The sequence below is a fragment of the Podarcis melisellensis genome (genome assembly GCF_964234715.1).
Source record: "Podarcis melisellensis genome assembly, chromosome: 14".
In the NCBI taxonomy this organism is placed as follows: Eukaryota; Metazoa; Chordata; class Lepidosauria; order Squamata; family Lacertidae; genus Podarcis; species Podarcis melisellensis.
Window position 1 is genome coordinate 34,944,027 of NC_138546.1, and position 16,741 is coordinate 34,960,767.

The 16,741-nt window shown below is 43.9% G+C and overlaps 1 protein-coding gene across 6 annotated transcripts in view; it reads left to right on the plus strand.

The window, feature by feature from the left end:
• The window catches only part of ACAN (aggrecan), an 88,179-nt gene that overhangs the window by 65,326 nt on the left and 6,112 nt on the right, over positions 1 to 16,741 (plus strand). For 5 of the 6 annotated variants that reach the window (XM_081888362.1, XM_081888360.1, XM_081888363.1 and 2 more), the window contains 5 exons: positions 510 to 623; positions 6,723 to 6,836; positions 12,849 to 13,007; positions 13,809 to 13,891; positions 15,176 to 15,320. In XM_081888362.1, the coding sequence (XP_081744488.1) occupies positions 510 to 623; positions 6,723 to 6,836; positions 12,849 to 13,007; positions 13,809 to 13,891; positions 15,176 to 15,320 (615 nt within the window). The remainder of the gene's footprint in view (positions 1 to 509; positions 624 to 6,722; positions 6,837 to 12,848; positions 13,008 to 13,808; positions 13,892 to 15,175; positions 15,321 to 16,741) is intronic. The other variant, XM_081888365.1, reaches the window with a different exon arrangement.

The following is a 16,741-nucleotide window of genomic DNA, read 5'->3' on the forward strand; positions in this document are numbered from 1 at the left end:
GTAGAATCTACACACATATTTTTAAAAATTGTGAAAAAAATTTTTTTAAGTGTTTTTAAGAATACATTGAATTTTCCATAAGGCTCACCATTGCCATCTAGTGTCACATTGTATATTGCACTTAAAACACACTTCAAATGTTTTATTTCCAGCCGTATAGCTGAGCCCTGAGTCTCTCCCAGACCATCCTTTATCATACTGCCTTTCATCAATAGAACCTCATTCCTGTTCATCTAAACCAGTGGTCAGGAACCTATTTCAAACTGAGGGCCACATAGTCTTTCTGGGAATTTTTGGGGGGAGAATGTGAGAGCATGACTGAAGGCAAATGTGGGTGAAGAAATGAATGTTACTTTTGTCAACAGGAAAGAGGATGTAGACAAAAGTAGAACTAGTTGGCTTCACCTGTCATTGGTTATACTGCCACCTACTGTTGGCCTCCCTGCCTTCCACCCTACCAGCCACCACGGGAAGGGATCATTAATGCTTCTCTCCTTTCATGGTTGCAGTTATGCCCAAGACATGTGAAGAGAAACCATGTGGTGCTGGAACCTGCCAAGAACAAGATGGAAGCGTCACTTGCATGTGCCCACCTGGGTATATGGGTGATCGCTGTGACATAGGTAAGTCCTAACTTCTTCTTAATATGGAGGTTGAGATGGTAATATGCACCCCACCAAGAAAATGTTATTGCAAAACTGTGTTGCTTGTTGGGCACGTTGAGCAAATATCCCAAGAACCAAGAAACAGAAGAACAGATAGGCTACCCACAATGCACTATTGTTACGCTCCTTTGTTCAAGCGCACATGGAACTACAGATCTGCTCTACTGATCCGCAATTCAATAAAAAACGAATGCAGCTCAATGCAAACAGATAATAATCCAAAATTTATGGCTGTCAAGCATCAGCCCCACAACAGCTGATATACGTAACCACACTGGGAAGAGAATTTCTCACCCAGTGAAGCATTCCAACCCCAGGAAGGAAGCTTCATTCATAGTTCTAGCTGCAGGGGAAGTGGGGCTGGTCTCACTCAGCCCAAGATGGAACACACATGCCTTTGTGAACAGCAGCACTGCTTAAAGTGGTGTCACTGTGCTTTAAATGTATGGTGTGAATGTGGTCTCTGCCTCTGTCTCTTGTCCTGCATACTAACAGTAGCAGGGTTACCATATTTCAAAAAGTATTGCTGAGTTTTTTGGGGCAAAGTGGTTGAGCTTTTTTGGGGGGGGTTGCCATACATCCGGATTTTCCCGAACATATCAGCGATTTCTGCCTGGACACTGTTTCTGACTGCCATATTCCGACTATGTTCAGGAAATTCTGGATATATGGCAACCTTAAACAGTAGTAGTCCTTTACACCCAATACACAAGGGGTTAAAAAAAGAGAAGAAATTTTCCTTCTGAGGAAGGAAGCTCTTATTATGAAATGTTTCCCAGCAGTCCAGGACTATTCACTGAAAACCATGTCCTTCTGGAATGTAACTCACAAGGGAGTGTGCATCAGACCAGCAGAAGTCATCCTTACCCATTCTGTCTCTAAAGCCAAACCATTGGTAGTCTTGAACATTGTCTACAAAGGAGAGAGGAAGAGGGAGGGGATATCGTTCTATCATCTATCTATCTATCATCTATCTATCTATCTATCTATCTATCTATCTATCTATCATCTATCTATCTATCTATCTAATCTATCTATCTATCTATCATCCATCTTGGGTCTCCATCCATCATCTCCATCCATCTTGGGTCTCCAGCTGTTTTTGGACTACAACTCCCATCACCTGTAGCTAGCAGGGTCAAGGTCAAGGATGATGAAATTGTAGTCCAAAAACAGTTGGAGACCCAAGTTTGGAAAACCCATAGCTACTTAAAGTGGTATCATAGTCTGTGATGGACCTACAATTTTGGGGCCTTGAAGCTTGAACTGTTATGGGGTGGGGGTGGGGGGCTTCACAACAAGCAACGAGGTCTGAATACCCACTTTTATCTTTTTCAATGGGGCTGTTCCACAAAAGATCACCACTTTTTTTAAAAAAACTGCTACATCTCAGATTTTGATTAAAATCGCTGTACATGTCAAAATTATCTCACATGTCAAAGTCACTGGTGTGAATAAAAATTTCCTATCCCTTTAGTTTTCGAATTCCTGCAACATACCACCTATAGAAAATCTGTGCTACTGATGCTCAAACTTTGGGATTGGGACACAACAAAAAATTAATCAATTTGATTTGTGTGACTCAAATTGGATGTACTAGCCCCTCCTCCCCCCCCAAAAAAATTAAGCAGTGTGGACTAAAGTTGTTTCTGGGGGCCCTCCGATTTTAGTTTTATCTTCTTTAGTTTTATAGCAGATCCACCCTGATCATAGTGCTTTGAATATATGAGGTACTTCTTCACACAGTGAATAGTTAAACGATGCAAATTGCTACCACGAGATGGATTAATGGCCTCAACTTTGCTGGCTTTGAAAGAGGATGAGTCAAATTCATGGAGGATAAGGCTATCAATGCTTACCACCAAAATGCAATACCTCTCTCCATGTGGAACAACCCAGATGCTGCAATCTTCATCCGAAGCCCTTCTCCATCTGCCCCCGCCACAGGAGATCCAAAGGGTGGCCACACAAAAACAGGCCTTTTCAATGGTGGCTTCCCACTTGTAGAAACATTGTCCTCAGGGAGGCTCTCCAGGCATCTTTTATATATTTCTAAACACCTGGCAAAATTTTGCCTTTTTGCAGAGGCTTTTGGCTCTTAATCTAAAGGGTTTTCAAGTATTTACGGCCTCTTTCAGTGCAGCAGGATCTTTGTATAGAGGTGGGCTTCTTTCGTTTCTTTTATTGATTGTGTTTGTTGGAATCGGTTTCAGTATTTCTGTTGTGTCTGTAAGTTGCTTTGAGTCGTTTCCATTATCATGGCTATGTGCTACATAGGGACACGGGTGGCGCTGTGGTCTAAACCACTGAGCCTCTTGGGCTTGCCGATCAGAAGGTTGGCAGTTCAAATCCCTGTGGCGGAGTGAGCTCCCATTGCTCTGTCCCAGCTTCTGCCAACCTAGCAGTACAAAAGCACACCAGTGCAAGAAGATAAATAGGTACCACTGTGGCAGGAAGGTAAACGCCATTTCTTTGAGCTGTGGTTTCCGTCACGGTGTCCCATTGCACCAGTCATACTGGCCACATGACCCGGAAAGATGGTGGACAAATGCAGGCTCCCTTGGCCTGAAAGCGAGATGAGCACCACAACCCCATAGTCGCCTTTGACTGGACTTAACTGTCCAGGGGTCCTTTACCTTTACCTTTTACCTTTTGCTACACCTCCAAGGTCTGGGGTGATATGCCTCTGAACACTAGTTGCTGAGAATCACAAGTGAGGAAGAGTATTATTGTACTTAGGTCCTGCTTGTGGACTCCTTGTAGGCACCCAGTTGGCCACCATGGGAAAAGGATGTCCAACCAGATGGGCCTTTGGTCTTATCTAGGAAAAGCTCTTCCTATGTTCTTCCAGCGCCATCTACTGTTGCTCCTCCTTGCCTTTGCCATCACCTGCTCTCTTGCCAGGTAAAAAGCCAGGAAGCAGGTAGGCCGAGGCAAGAGCAGCAGCAGCAGCTACTCCTTTATCTCACCACTGTTGCCAGTCCCTTGCTTATATCTTCTGGGCCAGAGGAAGAGATAAAGCAAGCAAGCAAGAGATAGAGGTGAAGAGGAGAAGAAGCAGGTTCAGGGAATTTGCAGCAGTCGCACCCTTCTGGGGTGTGGAGCTCAGCAAATGCTGAACCATGTTGACTCCCAGTGCTGACCTGTTCTCTGCTGGTAGGTCTTTTTAGAGTAAGCACTTTACATCACTATACCTTGGAGGGTTTTTCTGATAAGAGAAGAAGTGGCAAAATAACGTTTCTCAGGAAAGTGCTATAGAGCTACATTCTCTGACAGCTAGGGATGGGTGAATCTGTCAATTACATATTCTCTTGGTATCTCATTTTTTCCAGTCTTAAGTCCTCCACATTTCCACATCAGTTTGCAATTTTAAGAAAAAAAGGTTCCCCTTGAAAATTCACCACTTTGCTGCAAATTTACCCTAATATACAAATTTTTGTATGAAAATTTTGCCTGATGTACACATTTCCTAATATTTATATTTCCCCTAATGCTGTGCATCTTTTACTCATATCTGCATTTTTTGTGCAGACTTTACGTGACCATGTGCATTTTTGTACACATTACTTGGCTGGCGAACTGCATGGCAAAATTCAGAGAAGTACAATCTTCAGAGATCCCTGTGTCTCAGTTCTCATATTGTTTTGGACAGTGCAAGTTAGGTAGATTTGCCTTTAAATGTGAACTGAATCATCGCCCCCGCCCCTATTCCTATGTTTTTAGAAACCCAAGTTTAGATGGGTTTTCTATAATGTACAGGCCTTTTTAATGCTGTTAATTTCATATGCTGTTTCTTTATTTTCTTTAGCTCATCCACACTTCCTTTTGTGCTGTGATTTCCAGGAAGAGGTCCATGTTTTATTATACCTTTCATGTCTGAGCATTTGCTTGTTTGCTTTGGTCTCAGCGCTTTCCCCAGGAAAACCTGCGTTTCACCAGCGAATCGGAGAAAACGACAATCTGCAGAAAACCTGATTGCCGTTTCCTCCGATTCAGCAGTAAACGCGGGGAAAACACACTGAGGCAAAAAAGCAAAAAACAAAGCTTGGATATGGATCTTTAAAGCCCCAACCTGGGCCTAGAAACGCAGCACAAAAGGAAGTCTAGATGAGTCCAAAGTTGGAAATAAGGATGTGGCTGGTTATCTTAAGAGAAGAAGATCGCTTGGCTTGTGAAATGAATGTGTGATGACGACCAGTGTCTTAGACTCTGGATAAAGATGGAACAACTAGAAGCAGACAAAGGCCCCCTCTAGGCTGTCAGTATTTTGTGGGAGAAACTCAAGAGCATACTGGGAAATTTAGGCTTGCGCAATTAAAGTGGATTGAAGCCTACTGCTGCCCTGGGGCAACAGATCCCCGTTAAAAAAAGAAACAGACTTTTTGCAGTTGTGGGATGAATGGCTGACTAGTGGGAAGACGTATAAACACACCATGAGCAACTCAGGATGAATGGCCAGTACAGAAGAGTGGCTCAGGAACAACGTGCTGCTCAGAGACCAAGAACTTGCTTTCAGTACCAGAACTGGAGTTATTGCATGGATCCATTCACACATACACCTACTTCAGTTAGCTCCAAAACTTTCTCGATTTCAGCAGTCAAATTTTGGAGAGGAGTTGAAAGGCTTTTTTTTTGTCACTCTTATTAAACCACTGGAAGTTGCCAACCCTCGCTGAGCTACTGCAAGTTACCCAGAGAATGTCCCAGTAGATCCTGATTTGCCTCCCGCCCTCTCCTGGTTTAGACATGCTTCCTTTCTGCTGGAGAACTCTTTCATCTGCTCATAGAATCATGAAATTGTAGAGCTGGAAGGGACTATGAGGGTCACCTAGTCCAAAGCAGGAATCTTTTGACCAATTCAGGGTTCAAACCCACAACCCGGAGATTGTCTCAGGCTCTACCGAATGATAGCTGGGTGACCAGAGGGGTGAGAAAGCCACAAGCGGAGATTTCCAAATGGAGCAAACAACAAAAAGTCATGGCAATAACTGATTTTGCAGGGTGTGCTAAAAAGACTTGGGAAAACTGGGGCTCCTTTTCGTTGATAGACCTATAGAGCTCACCAGCTTGGGAGGGGGCAAAGCTAAGATTGTGGGTTTTTTCTGCTCTGGGTGAATTAAGATCTTGCCTCATGCCATTGCACACTGAGGAACATAATATCATATCAGTATCATCATCATCATCATTTACCTGTCCTTCACCTTAAGGTCCCCCAGGTTACAACAATTAAAACAAAATATTAAAAACAGTTTAAAACAACTTGCAGACACGGAAACATGGTGGGTCCTAACAAAACAAACCTTAAGTGTCAACAGGTAGGGTAAAAAGGGGCACTTTCAACATTTGCTGTATAACGAAGGTGCCAGATAAACTTCTCTTCCTGTCCTTTAGGACCGTTACATAACCACATCGCCCTCCTCTGAACTTCCAGCATTTGTTATATAAAATAAAAAGTCTCTGGAATTACGGTATAGGGTTGTTGTTTTTTTACTTGTGGGCCTAAAGGAGAAAAACGTCAGTAGCTCACTAATACAATTAAATAACTTTGCAAACATATGAAGCTCCCTTTCTTGACTTCGGTCCAAAGGTTTGCTTTTCCATTTAGGTCCTCTCATCACAAAAATGCCCCACAATTTTCTTTTATCTTCTCTGCTTTACGAGCATGTCTATGTCCTGGGTAGCCCATCACAATCTTATGCATCTTGAGTGCCTCCCCATCAAAGTACTAAGCTGCCTTTTTTTTCTCCCAAATGCAAGCAGTCATTTGCCTCTATGGTTGATCTGTCGTCCCTGCTTGTAACCAAAGGGGAAGCCCTCCTATCACATCCTAGCCTGCCCTTCCCATTCCCCGTTCCTCTTCTGCTTCTTTGGCTTCCAAGTTTTCCCCATTTTCTCTCCAAACCATCCATCCATCCATTCATTCATTCATTCTTCCTGCCCTGCCCTGCCCTGCCCTGCCCTGCCCTGCCCTGCAAGACAAGCAAGGAAAGCCTTTCTCCTGCTGATGGACCTCTTTCCAGAGCCCGAGTCCTAATGGCAGCCCTTGATTTCTTGCAGACATTGATGAGTGCCACTCCAGCCCCTGTCTGAATGGAGCTACCTGCGTCGATGGCATCCACACTTTCAAATGCTTATGCCTTCCCAGCTACGGAGGGGACCTCTGTGACGTTGGTACGCCCTGCCTGCCTGGCTTCAGCTAATCGTACTAACAGCATCCCTCCTCTCTCCCCTGGGTTGGGAGGTGTGGGGAGACATCCTCTTTGTCACACACACACACACACACACACATCCCATCCTCATCTAACTCTTTAATAACTGTAATAAAAAAGCCCAGTAGAAACTGCAACAGAACATTGCAATATGGAGTGCTGCTGATGTTCAGGACTCTAGCCTCTCCACCTCCACTCAGTGTTTTCTCATTGCCCTGCCAAATATCTAATCTGCATACCATGACCACTGAGCATGCTCAGACCTCTCTGAGCTAGCCTGGGATTCCCTCCCACTAGAGTTTTTCCGCCGGTTTTTCTTTGCTCACATGTCATGTTTGCAAATTTTGGCGTTTCCCCTAAGCCTGCTGACAGATCTCTCTTGCGCACTCATGCTGGTGTCATTTTTTGCTATGCACATAATCGACAGCACCTGAAGCTTGCATGTTAGTGATAGAAGGAATTGTGCATTTTCGCCACAAGGAAATCTGGTTTCTTTGCTTACCAGCCTATATTTATCTTCTGTATGGCAAGGAATTTCCATAGGTAGTTTCTGTCTTTCCCTTTTTATAACTCTTAAGACTCCTGGGTATTCTCTTGGTCACACTTAGAAACCGAAGGAAGCCTTCGTTGGTCAGTTCCCAACATTCTTTCTCTTGGTCACATTCTTAATGCCCAAGCTTACGTCACACTTCCAGCATCATTCCAAAAACACAGGGTGGGATTATGGAGGTCTGACTCAAACTTACTGAACCCTGGACCCTACTGAAATGTGTAGAAGAAAGAAAAGGAGGCTGAAATCTGAGGTGCAATTGGGGAAAGCTGAAATATGTTGCCTTGCCCTGCAACTTTAACCCCCTTAGTTGTATGTCTAAATGTATCCCTTCACTTTCTTCCTATGAATGAGTGGATTCACTTCTGGTGGGCAGAAGGGGGGAGGGAGTGCTACATTAAGGGAGACGGCCCTACCATTAGGCTGAGCGCGATAACTGCTTCAGGAGACAAATGCTATTTGTGGCAGTAGCAGTAGACCGCTTGTCCTTCACCCTTCTGTTGGTTGACAAAACTGTATGTGGCACAATGGCCTGCTGTGCATCCCCCTAACTAGCCTTCAGCATTACTTTTTTTGGTGGGGGGGCACTTCCAGACCATCACTTTTCAGATGGAATTCAATCACATACCAGCAAACTAGGTAAAGGGACCCCTGACAATTAGGTCCAGTCGTGGCCAACTCTGGGGTTGCGGTGCTCATCTCGCTTTATTGACCGAGGGAGCCGGTGTACAGCTTCTGGGTCATGTGGCCAGCATGACTAAGCCGCTTCTGGTGAAACAGAGCAGTGCACAGGTATATGTTTTCGTGTGCATGCACACTTCTTCAGATACACTGAAACAAAAGTCATCAGACCCTTATATATAATGAGAGGGAGGGGAGGGAATGGGTGATTGGCTAATGAGTATGGTAAGTCTGACTAACAGACTTAACATACCTTTTTAAAGAATTACTTTAAACTATCTTTGTAAAGAATCCTTTTAATTTATTTTGACTACGGCAGACCAACACAGCTGCTTACTTGAATATGCATGGTGTTTGACCTTAACGAGGCTCAATTGCACAGTAGTAACGAAAGGGCTGTTCACAATTGCATGCAAACCCTCCAACATTTCTCCGAAGAAAATAGGGACATTCTATTCTACAGCCTCCAGCATTTTTCCAGTCAAAGTAGAGACGTCCTAAGGAAAAGCAGGCTGTTCTGGGATCAAATCAGAAACTAGGGACACTTGTGGGAGTCTGCAGTCGGCGTATCTGTATGCATAATAGTTGGGCTCTACAAATCAACAAGTGTACAGTCTTTCCCACAAACACTTTTACATGTGTAAAGGCATTTTGTACCTGTGTACAGCATAGCATATGATCAAGTCTAAGGTGCATAAAGACCTTAGGTATACAAACAAGGCCTCTATGATCCCTGTCACCAGAAAACCTACAACAGGATCTTCCAGCTATCTCTCTCCCATTCTTTCCATTTTTAAAACTCTTTTGCTTTGGGCAGAAGGTTGTGTGTTCAATATGGAAGTACTAAGGGCTTCTGTTTAAAGGTCCCTTTTTTCATTCTATCTGGCAGTATGAATTCTGATCGATGGAAATTTCAAGGCACAGAGATGCTGGGGTGGGTGGGACTGAAATCATTTCACCCGTACTGGATTAAGGAGAGCAAAATCAGCCATGACAACAAAAATGAGAGGAAGTTAATTCCTCCAGGATTATATAAACCATGTTTAAAGGTGAAGGTAAAGGGACCCCTGACCATTAGGTCCAGTCGCGGAAGACTCTGGGGTTGCGGCGCTCATCTCGCTTTACTGGCCGAGGGAGCCGGCGTACAGCTTCCGGGTCATGTGGCCAGCATAACTAAGCCGCTTCTGGTGAAACCAGAGCAGCACATGGAATGCTGTTTACCTTCCCACCAGAGCGGTACCTATTTATCTACTTGCACTATGATGTACTTTTGAATTGCTAGGTTGGCAGGAGCAGGGACTGAGCAATGGTAGCTCACCCCATTGCAGGGATTCGAACCGCCGACCTTCTGATCGGCAAGCCCTAGACTCTGTGGTTTAGACCACAAAATCTACTGATTATGTGGTTTAGACCAGCATAATCTACTGAGGAGGGTCATGCTTCTTACAATATGCTCCATGGATTTCCACTGCTCTGTTAGGCATATTTAAATCAGCCTAAAGTTCTGCTCCAGCTCACTGTGTCCTAGATGCCATCTGCACTAGACATTTAAAGCAGTATCATATCACTTTAAACAGCTTCCACCAAAAGAACCTGGGGACTGCAATGGGTTAAGGGTCATGAAAGCAGGCTCACCTAGCTAACTCAGTTTCTAGTATTACAAAACAGAGAGAAAAAGCTATCTCCATTGGTGTTCTACATATAATTCGTAATTTTGTAATTTCTCCCTTTCTTAATCATCATTTTTCTAATCTACAAAAAAGCCCCTAACACTTTTGCTTTCCTGATAATGAACATTCTCCAACTTTTGATTATTGGAGTGATCCAACGCAACACAAAACATATTTACGTTTATAACAAAGCTAGATATGTATTATCTGTTGACCACAGCTCCAAGTCATGGCTGTTTAAAGTGGTATCGCAGTGATTTAAACATATGGTGTGAATCTGGCCCCAATTATTATTTTTTTAGGGCCTAACACAGTCTTGCAGCAATTTCTTACCTGCTCACAATTTATCTCAGAAAACTTCCCTGCTCCCTCAAGCTCAGCTTCTTGGAATACAAGCGACTGACCATGTTGCCTTGCTTCCATTTTGGCAGTCTTAAAAGGCTCTTCCATTCTCCCCTTGTCTCTTTGGCACACTGTAGTGTCCTTTAATGGGCTTTCGAAATTTTGCTCAGCACTGTAGGGAGCCTCCTCGACAGGGAAGTCAATAACTCTTCTTGTCTGAGAGGACAACTGTGCATCACAGCAAAGTGTGACATAGGCGTCTACACGGCGGGCAGAAGACATTTTCTTCTCTGAGGTGGAGCAGCAAATGGGCTCCCCTTCCAAGTCAACACACATAATACCCAAAGCTGGTCAAGTTATTTTGGCACCTAAGCAGAAGAGGAAAAAATCCCACAAGCGCCTCTCTTCCCTGCCTGGTAGTGAAAATGCAACAATAATAAATTAAATAGCTAACCTTTTGCTGTCCTTCCACGACGCCCAAAATCAGCTGCCTGAGGATAACTGGCTCGTTCTGCCTATGTAGCCAGAAATTGCAGTTGCTTGCAGGAGTGAAACCCTGCTCAGAGATTTCCATGGGGCTGCCATTTTGTCAGTAGGCAAAGTTCAAGGTTTTTGCTATCTGCATATAAAGCGCTTAACAGTTTGGGACTAGTTTGATTGTTTCTTTTATTATTTATTTGATTTACAGTGGTACCTCGGGTTACATACGCTTCAGGTTACATACGCTTCAGGTTACATACGCTTCAGGTTACACACTCCGCTAACCCAGAAATAGTGCTTCAGGTTAAGAACTTTGCTTCAGGATAAGAACAGAAATCGGGCTCCGGCGGCATGGCAGCAGCAGGAGGCCCCATTAGCTAAAGTGGTGCTTCAGGTTAAGAACAGTTTCAGGTTAAGAACAGACCTCCGGAACAAATTAAGTACTTAACCGAAGGTACCACTGTACTGAATTTATATACCGCCCTATACCCAGGGTATAAAATCAAGGGGATTACGGTACCTTATTCCATATATACTCAGTTGACTCCTTTGATCTGCAGAACAGGCACTATTAGAGGTGCCACATAAGACTTGTTCCACACTTGTGAAGTCTTTTAGTATAGCAGCACCTAAACATCGGAACTCCCTGCATATTGAGATCAGGCAGGTGCATTTGCCGTAACCTTTTCAGACCTTGTTAAAAACGGAACATTCTTCAGGCAAGCCCACCTAGAAACATAGAAGCTGCTATGTGTTGTAATCATCTTCTATTTTTAGTTTAGCTGATTATTTTAATTTTAGTTTAGTTTAACTGTTTATTTTAATTACATTTTGATTTTTTTTTAATACCTAATTTTTAACATTGTCGTTCTTTGACCATTTTGGCTTTGTTCTGTTTCTGCAAACTACTTTGAGGTTCTATTTACAATGAAGTGATGCATACGTTTTGTTAAATAAATAAATATGTGTGCACATATTTTTAAAGCATATGCAGTTTTTTTATATTTGCATGTGCGTATTTAAAAGCATTTCTAAGCCACTTAATATCTACAAATCCATAAGTGGTATACAAAATTAACATAAAAACTAGAAATCAGCATTATTTAAAAAGAAACAGGTAAAAGCAGATACAGGTAAAATCAGAAATCAGAAAGCAGGATCCAATCTTGTGAGTCAATAGGTGCATCTTTTCAAGATACCTGAAGCAACTGTTAGATGATGCTTCATGTATGGCAGAGAGAAGACCATTCCACAGTAGCAAAAAATGCTTGTTTTCAGCTCCCTCCCCTGTGATATTCTGTAGGATATGCCGTGAAGTAATATTATACATCTCTACAAGGGTGGGCAGTATTTCTTCTTCTTCTTCTTCTTCTTCTTCTTCTTCTTCTTCTTCTTCTTCTTCTTCTTCTTCTTCTTCTTCTTCTAGTTTTTATTTACACTTTCCAAGTTCATACATTTCATTAGTTTTACAATCTATTTAACATTTCAGAGTCTGACTTCCTTACCCCTCTTTCTGCGGTTCCTTAAATTTATTTTTTAATATCTTCTGCATATCCAAATTCATTTCATTTGCTCATTTAATTATCTACTTTAAATATATATACTCTTATGAAACTGCAGGTTATTACAATAATCCTGCCAATGTTTCTATCTGTTTGCAATTTATCTGCAAAATATTCAATAAACCGTTTCCATTCTTTTATAAAAAGTTTGTTATCTCAATTTCTTCTTCTTCTTTCGGTAAGTTTCGCCATTTCTGCATATTCCATAAGTTTCTGTATCCATTCTGGGACTTCTGCTTCTTTCCACTTTTGGGCGAGTAACATTCTTGCCGCTGTGGTAGCATACATAAATAAATTTATATACAATTTAGGTAGTTCTGTCCCTATAATTCCCAAAAGAAAAGCTTCTGGGGTTTTTTACAGAAGTTATTTTGAACATCCTTTTCAATTCATTGTATATCATTTCCCTGTAAGCTGTAACCTTCCTACAAGACCACCACATATGATAAAAAGAACCTTCTTTCTCTTTACATTTCCAACACTTGTTTGATTTAGATTTATACATTTTGTCACTTTACTCGGTGTTCGATACCGACAATACATCATTTTCATATAATTTCCTCTTGAACAATAACATGCTGTAACTTTTATATCCATATAGGGCAGGCATTATTTCAGGTAACCTGGTCCTGAGTTGTTCAAGAACCTTTGCTTCTTGTTCACATGCATTCCCTCTTATTTATCTCCAGATCTGGCAGAATGTGAAGCAGGCTGGACCAAATTCCAAGGCAACTGTTACAAGCACTTTGAAGAGAAGCACACGTGGGTGGATGCTGAGAACCTCTGCCGAGAGCATCAGTCTCACCTGAGCAGTATCATCACTCCCGAAGAGCAGGAGTTTGTGAACAGTAAGTGTGATGATTTGAGGAGTATGCGGGGCCAGAGATCAAGGCTGCACTTTCCAAACAGGTGGCATTGGCTGATCAAGAAACTACAAATTCCTATTGAGTTTAGAAGTAGAATCAAAACATTGCAATTTGCAGTCATTCCAGATTGGTTGTGGGGGAGTTGTGGGGTGGTGGTGTAGTCAATTAATGCATTAGTGGTAGAATTATACTAGGCCACTCATCCATCATTCCGTTTTATTTGTCATTTTATGATGCTTCCCCAGTGTTGTCATATTATTGCGGGTGGTGCTGTGGTCTAGACCACTGAGTCTCTTGGGCTGGCTGATCAGAAGGTCAGCAGGTTCAAATCACCGCAACGGGGTGAGCTCCCATTACTCTGTCCCAGCTCCTGCCAACCTAGCAGTTTGAAAGCACGCCAATGCAAGTAGATAAATAGGTACCACTGTGGCAGGAAGGGAAATGATGTTTCCGTGCGCTCTGGTTTTTGTCACAGCATTCTGTTGTGCCAGAGGCGGTTTAGTCCTGCTGGCCACATGAGCCAGAAAGCTGTCTGTGGACAAACGCCGGCACCCTCGGCCTGAAAGCAAGATGAGTGCCACAACCCCATAGTCGCCTTTGGCTGGACTTAACTGTCCAGGGGTCCTTTACCTTTTTACCTTACCTGTCTGGAAGAGCACCCAGGCACAACAAAAGGGGAAAAGGAAAGAGTGCAACATTTGTGGTGTGAAAATTTGCAGGATTTCAGCAGGAAGTTACAGGCTAACTTTCTAATCTTTATGCTCTCCTGTCTCTCCTTTCTAGACAACGCTCAAGACTACCAGTGGATTGGCCTTAGTGACAGAGCAGTTGAGGATGACTTCCGCTGGTCTGATGGACACTCCCTTGTGAGTTACATTCCAGAAGGACATGGTTTTCAGTGAATGATCCTGGGCTGCTGGGAAACATTTCAGCATAAGAACTTCCTTCCTCACAAGGAAATACAATTCTGGGCTTTATTTATTTTTGCCCCTCGTGCCCAAGAATGAAAGGGGCTTCTGCGTTTTGTGGGAAAAGACAAGAAACAGAGGCAACATTATCACAACACATTTAAAGCACTGTGATACCACTTTAAACAGTCGTGGCTTCCCCAACTGGAAATTGTAGTTTAAGGGATGCTGACAGTTGTTAGGAGACCTCTATTCTCCTCGCTGAGCTCCAATTCCCAGAGTTCTCTGCAAAGAAGGATTAGTTGTTTAACCTCTGGGAACTGGAGCTTTGTGAGGGTAATAGGGGGTCTCCTAACTACTCTCAACACCCTTAACAAACTACAGCTCCCAGAATTCTTTGGGGAAAGTCCTGACTGTTTGAAGTGGTATCATAGTGCTTTAGATACATGGTGTGCTTGTGACCAGAGTTAGGGCTGTCTGCAGGTTTGATTGGGGTTTTGACCACTTGCCCTTCAGAGCTGCCAAGTGTCCTATAAGGAGTTGGGCATATACAGGTACCTGCATGGCATTCGAATATTTTTGCTGGCAATAAGCCAGGCATAGGCAACCTTGGCCCTCGAGATGTTTGGGGCCTACAATTCCCATCATCCCTGACCACTGGTCCTGTTAGCTAGGGATCATGGGAGTTCTAGTCCCAAAACATCTGAAGAGCCAAGGTTGCCTATGCCTGCAATAAGAGGCAGTGGCTGGTGCTCATTGTGACTGGTAGGGTGGAAGGCAGGGAGGCCACCAGTAGGTGGAGCTAGAGCCAACAAGAAGCAGCGCTAGAGACAATAGAAGGTGGAGCAACTAATCCTCATTTTGTCCCCTTCCCTTCTACAAGGAGCAACATCAAAACTAAGGGTAAGGAACCTGGCAGGCAGTGCCAGTCTCTGGAATGGTAATAAGAAGGCAGACAGGTGAGGCTGGCTAAAGCCAGACAGAGGTTGGTGTAACAATGCCCCATTTGCCCGGCTGGGCCAGATTCCACTGCCTGCAGAGCAAATAACAATAAGCCCCTCACTTTTCAGGATTATGGTCCCACCCTCACTTGTGGGACCCTGCAAAAACAAAACAAAAACCCGCAGGTGATCTGATGGCCATTTTCTCCACCATTGGGTCTTATTAGACCCTAAGGAAAAGCCTCCCCAACTGTCTTCTCTGTCTAAGTTCCAATACCAGCTTCGTTCTCATCTCTCCTAGCAATATGAGAACTGGCGGCCCAACCAACCCGATAATTTCTTTGCCAAAGGAGAAGACTGTGTCGTAATGATCTGGCATGAGAAGGGAGAGTGGAACGACGTCCCCTGCAACTACCATCTCCCATTCACATGCAAGAAAGGAACAGGTAAGGCTGGATTCCTGGCAGCAAGAGGTCTATGGGACAAGGAAGGATGAGATAGCAACCCTTCCCAAGGGCACTCATGCAGGTGTGGGAAAATCTTTGGCCGTCCAGAGGTTGCTGAACTACAATTTCCAACAGTTCCCCAGCAAACATGGCCAATGACCAAGGGTGACAGGAGTTGTAATTCCACAACATCTAGGGAGCCAAAGGTTCACCGCACCTGCAGTCTGTGACTTGGGAGATCTGCAAGTCTGCCGTGTGAAAAAAATTCAGTAATTAAATCGGGTATGGGAAATGTGTTTCCAACCCCAGATGCAAATTGATTTCATTTTCCACCAGCCCCTTTGAAACAGTTTGAAGGCTAATGTCTGGGGGGGGGCATCAGTCTAGCAACATCAGCCACATGTTCCCCTTTCCTGAATTACCATATTTTTCGCTCTATTAGACGCACCAGACTATAAGACGCACCTAGTTTTAAGGGGAGGAAAACAAGAAATAAAAAAGCAACGCAAAGCATTCTGAGCATCTCCCGCAAAAGCCAGGGATAGCCATGCGAAGCCTCCACAGGGCAGCGGGATGAAGGCTCCCCGTGCCCTGCGGAGGCTTCCCGTGGCTAAGCCAGAAGCCAGGACAGCCAGTGGGATCGCAGGGCAGCGATCCTGCTCGCTGTCCTGGCTTCTTGTTTGGCCGCGCACAGCCTCTCCCGGGCAAGGGAAGCCTTCATCCCCTGCCTGGTAGAGGCTGCGCACAGCTAAGGCTCCCCCAAGAGCAGCGCTCCCTTTAAAGAGCGTGCGGAGTGTGTGTGCGGCTCTTTAAAGGGAGTGCAGAGCAGAACCTCCCGTCTGCATTCGCTCCATAAGACACACACACATTTCCCCTTACTTTTTAGGAGGGGAAAGGTGCGTCTTATAGAGCGAAAAATGCAGTCAATTTTCCTCATAGGGTCAGTGACTCACACAGAGATGCAACAAGAGAAGTTGGAGGGCAGGAAACCTATTGTGCGATTGGACCATTCAGTCCCTCAAATGGCAGAAATCTGCCAGGGCTTTCTTTTCTCGGATAAAGCTGCTCTAGGTGGAAGTGACCTACTCAGAGTTAAAAGCATGCTTTGTGTTGGAGAACTGCGTTGCAAAATTCATAGGAGTGTGAATTTCAAAGGTCGGCTGAGTTCCACTATGCACGTTGTTTCAGGAAGTGAAAATTAAGTAGTTCACCTTTAAATGTGGCCTACTTCTCTAGATGCTAGTTAACCAGTTGTTTATAGCTCTAATCCTGGCTGCCACATTTAACAAAAAAGATGGCCATCTGCAGCCACTGAGCCTGGCTCATGGACCAGGCAACAGAATGCTCTTAGCAACCTTGGCGTCTGAAGGTCTCATAGACCAAACAGCAGACAAAGGCTTTAGTATGGAATCCCCCTTCCT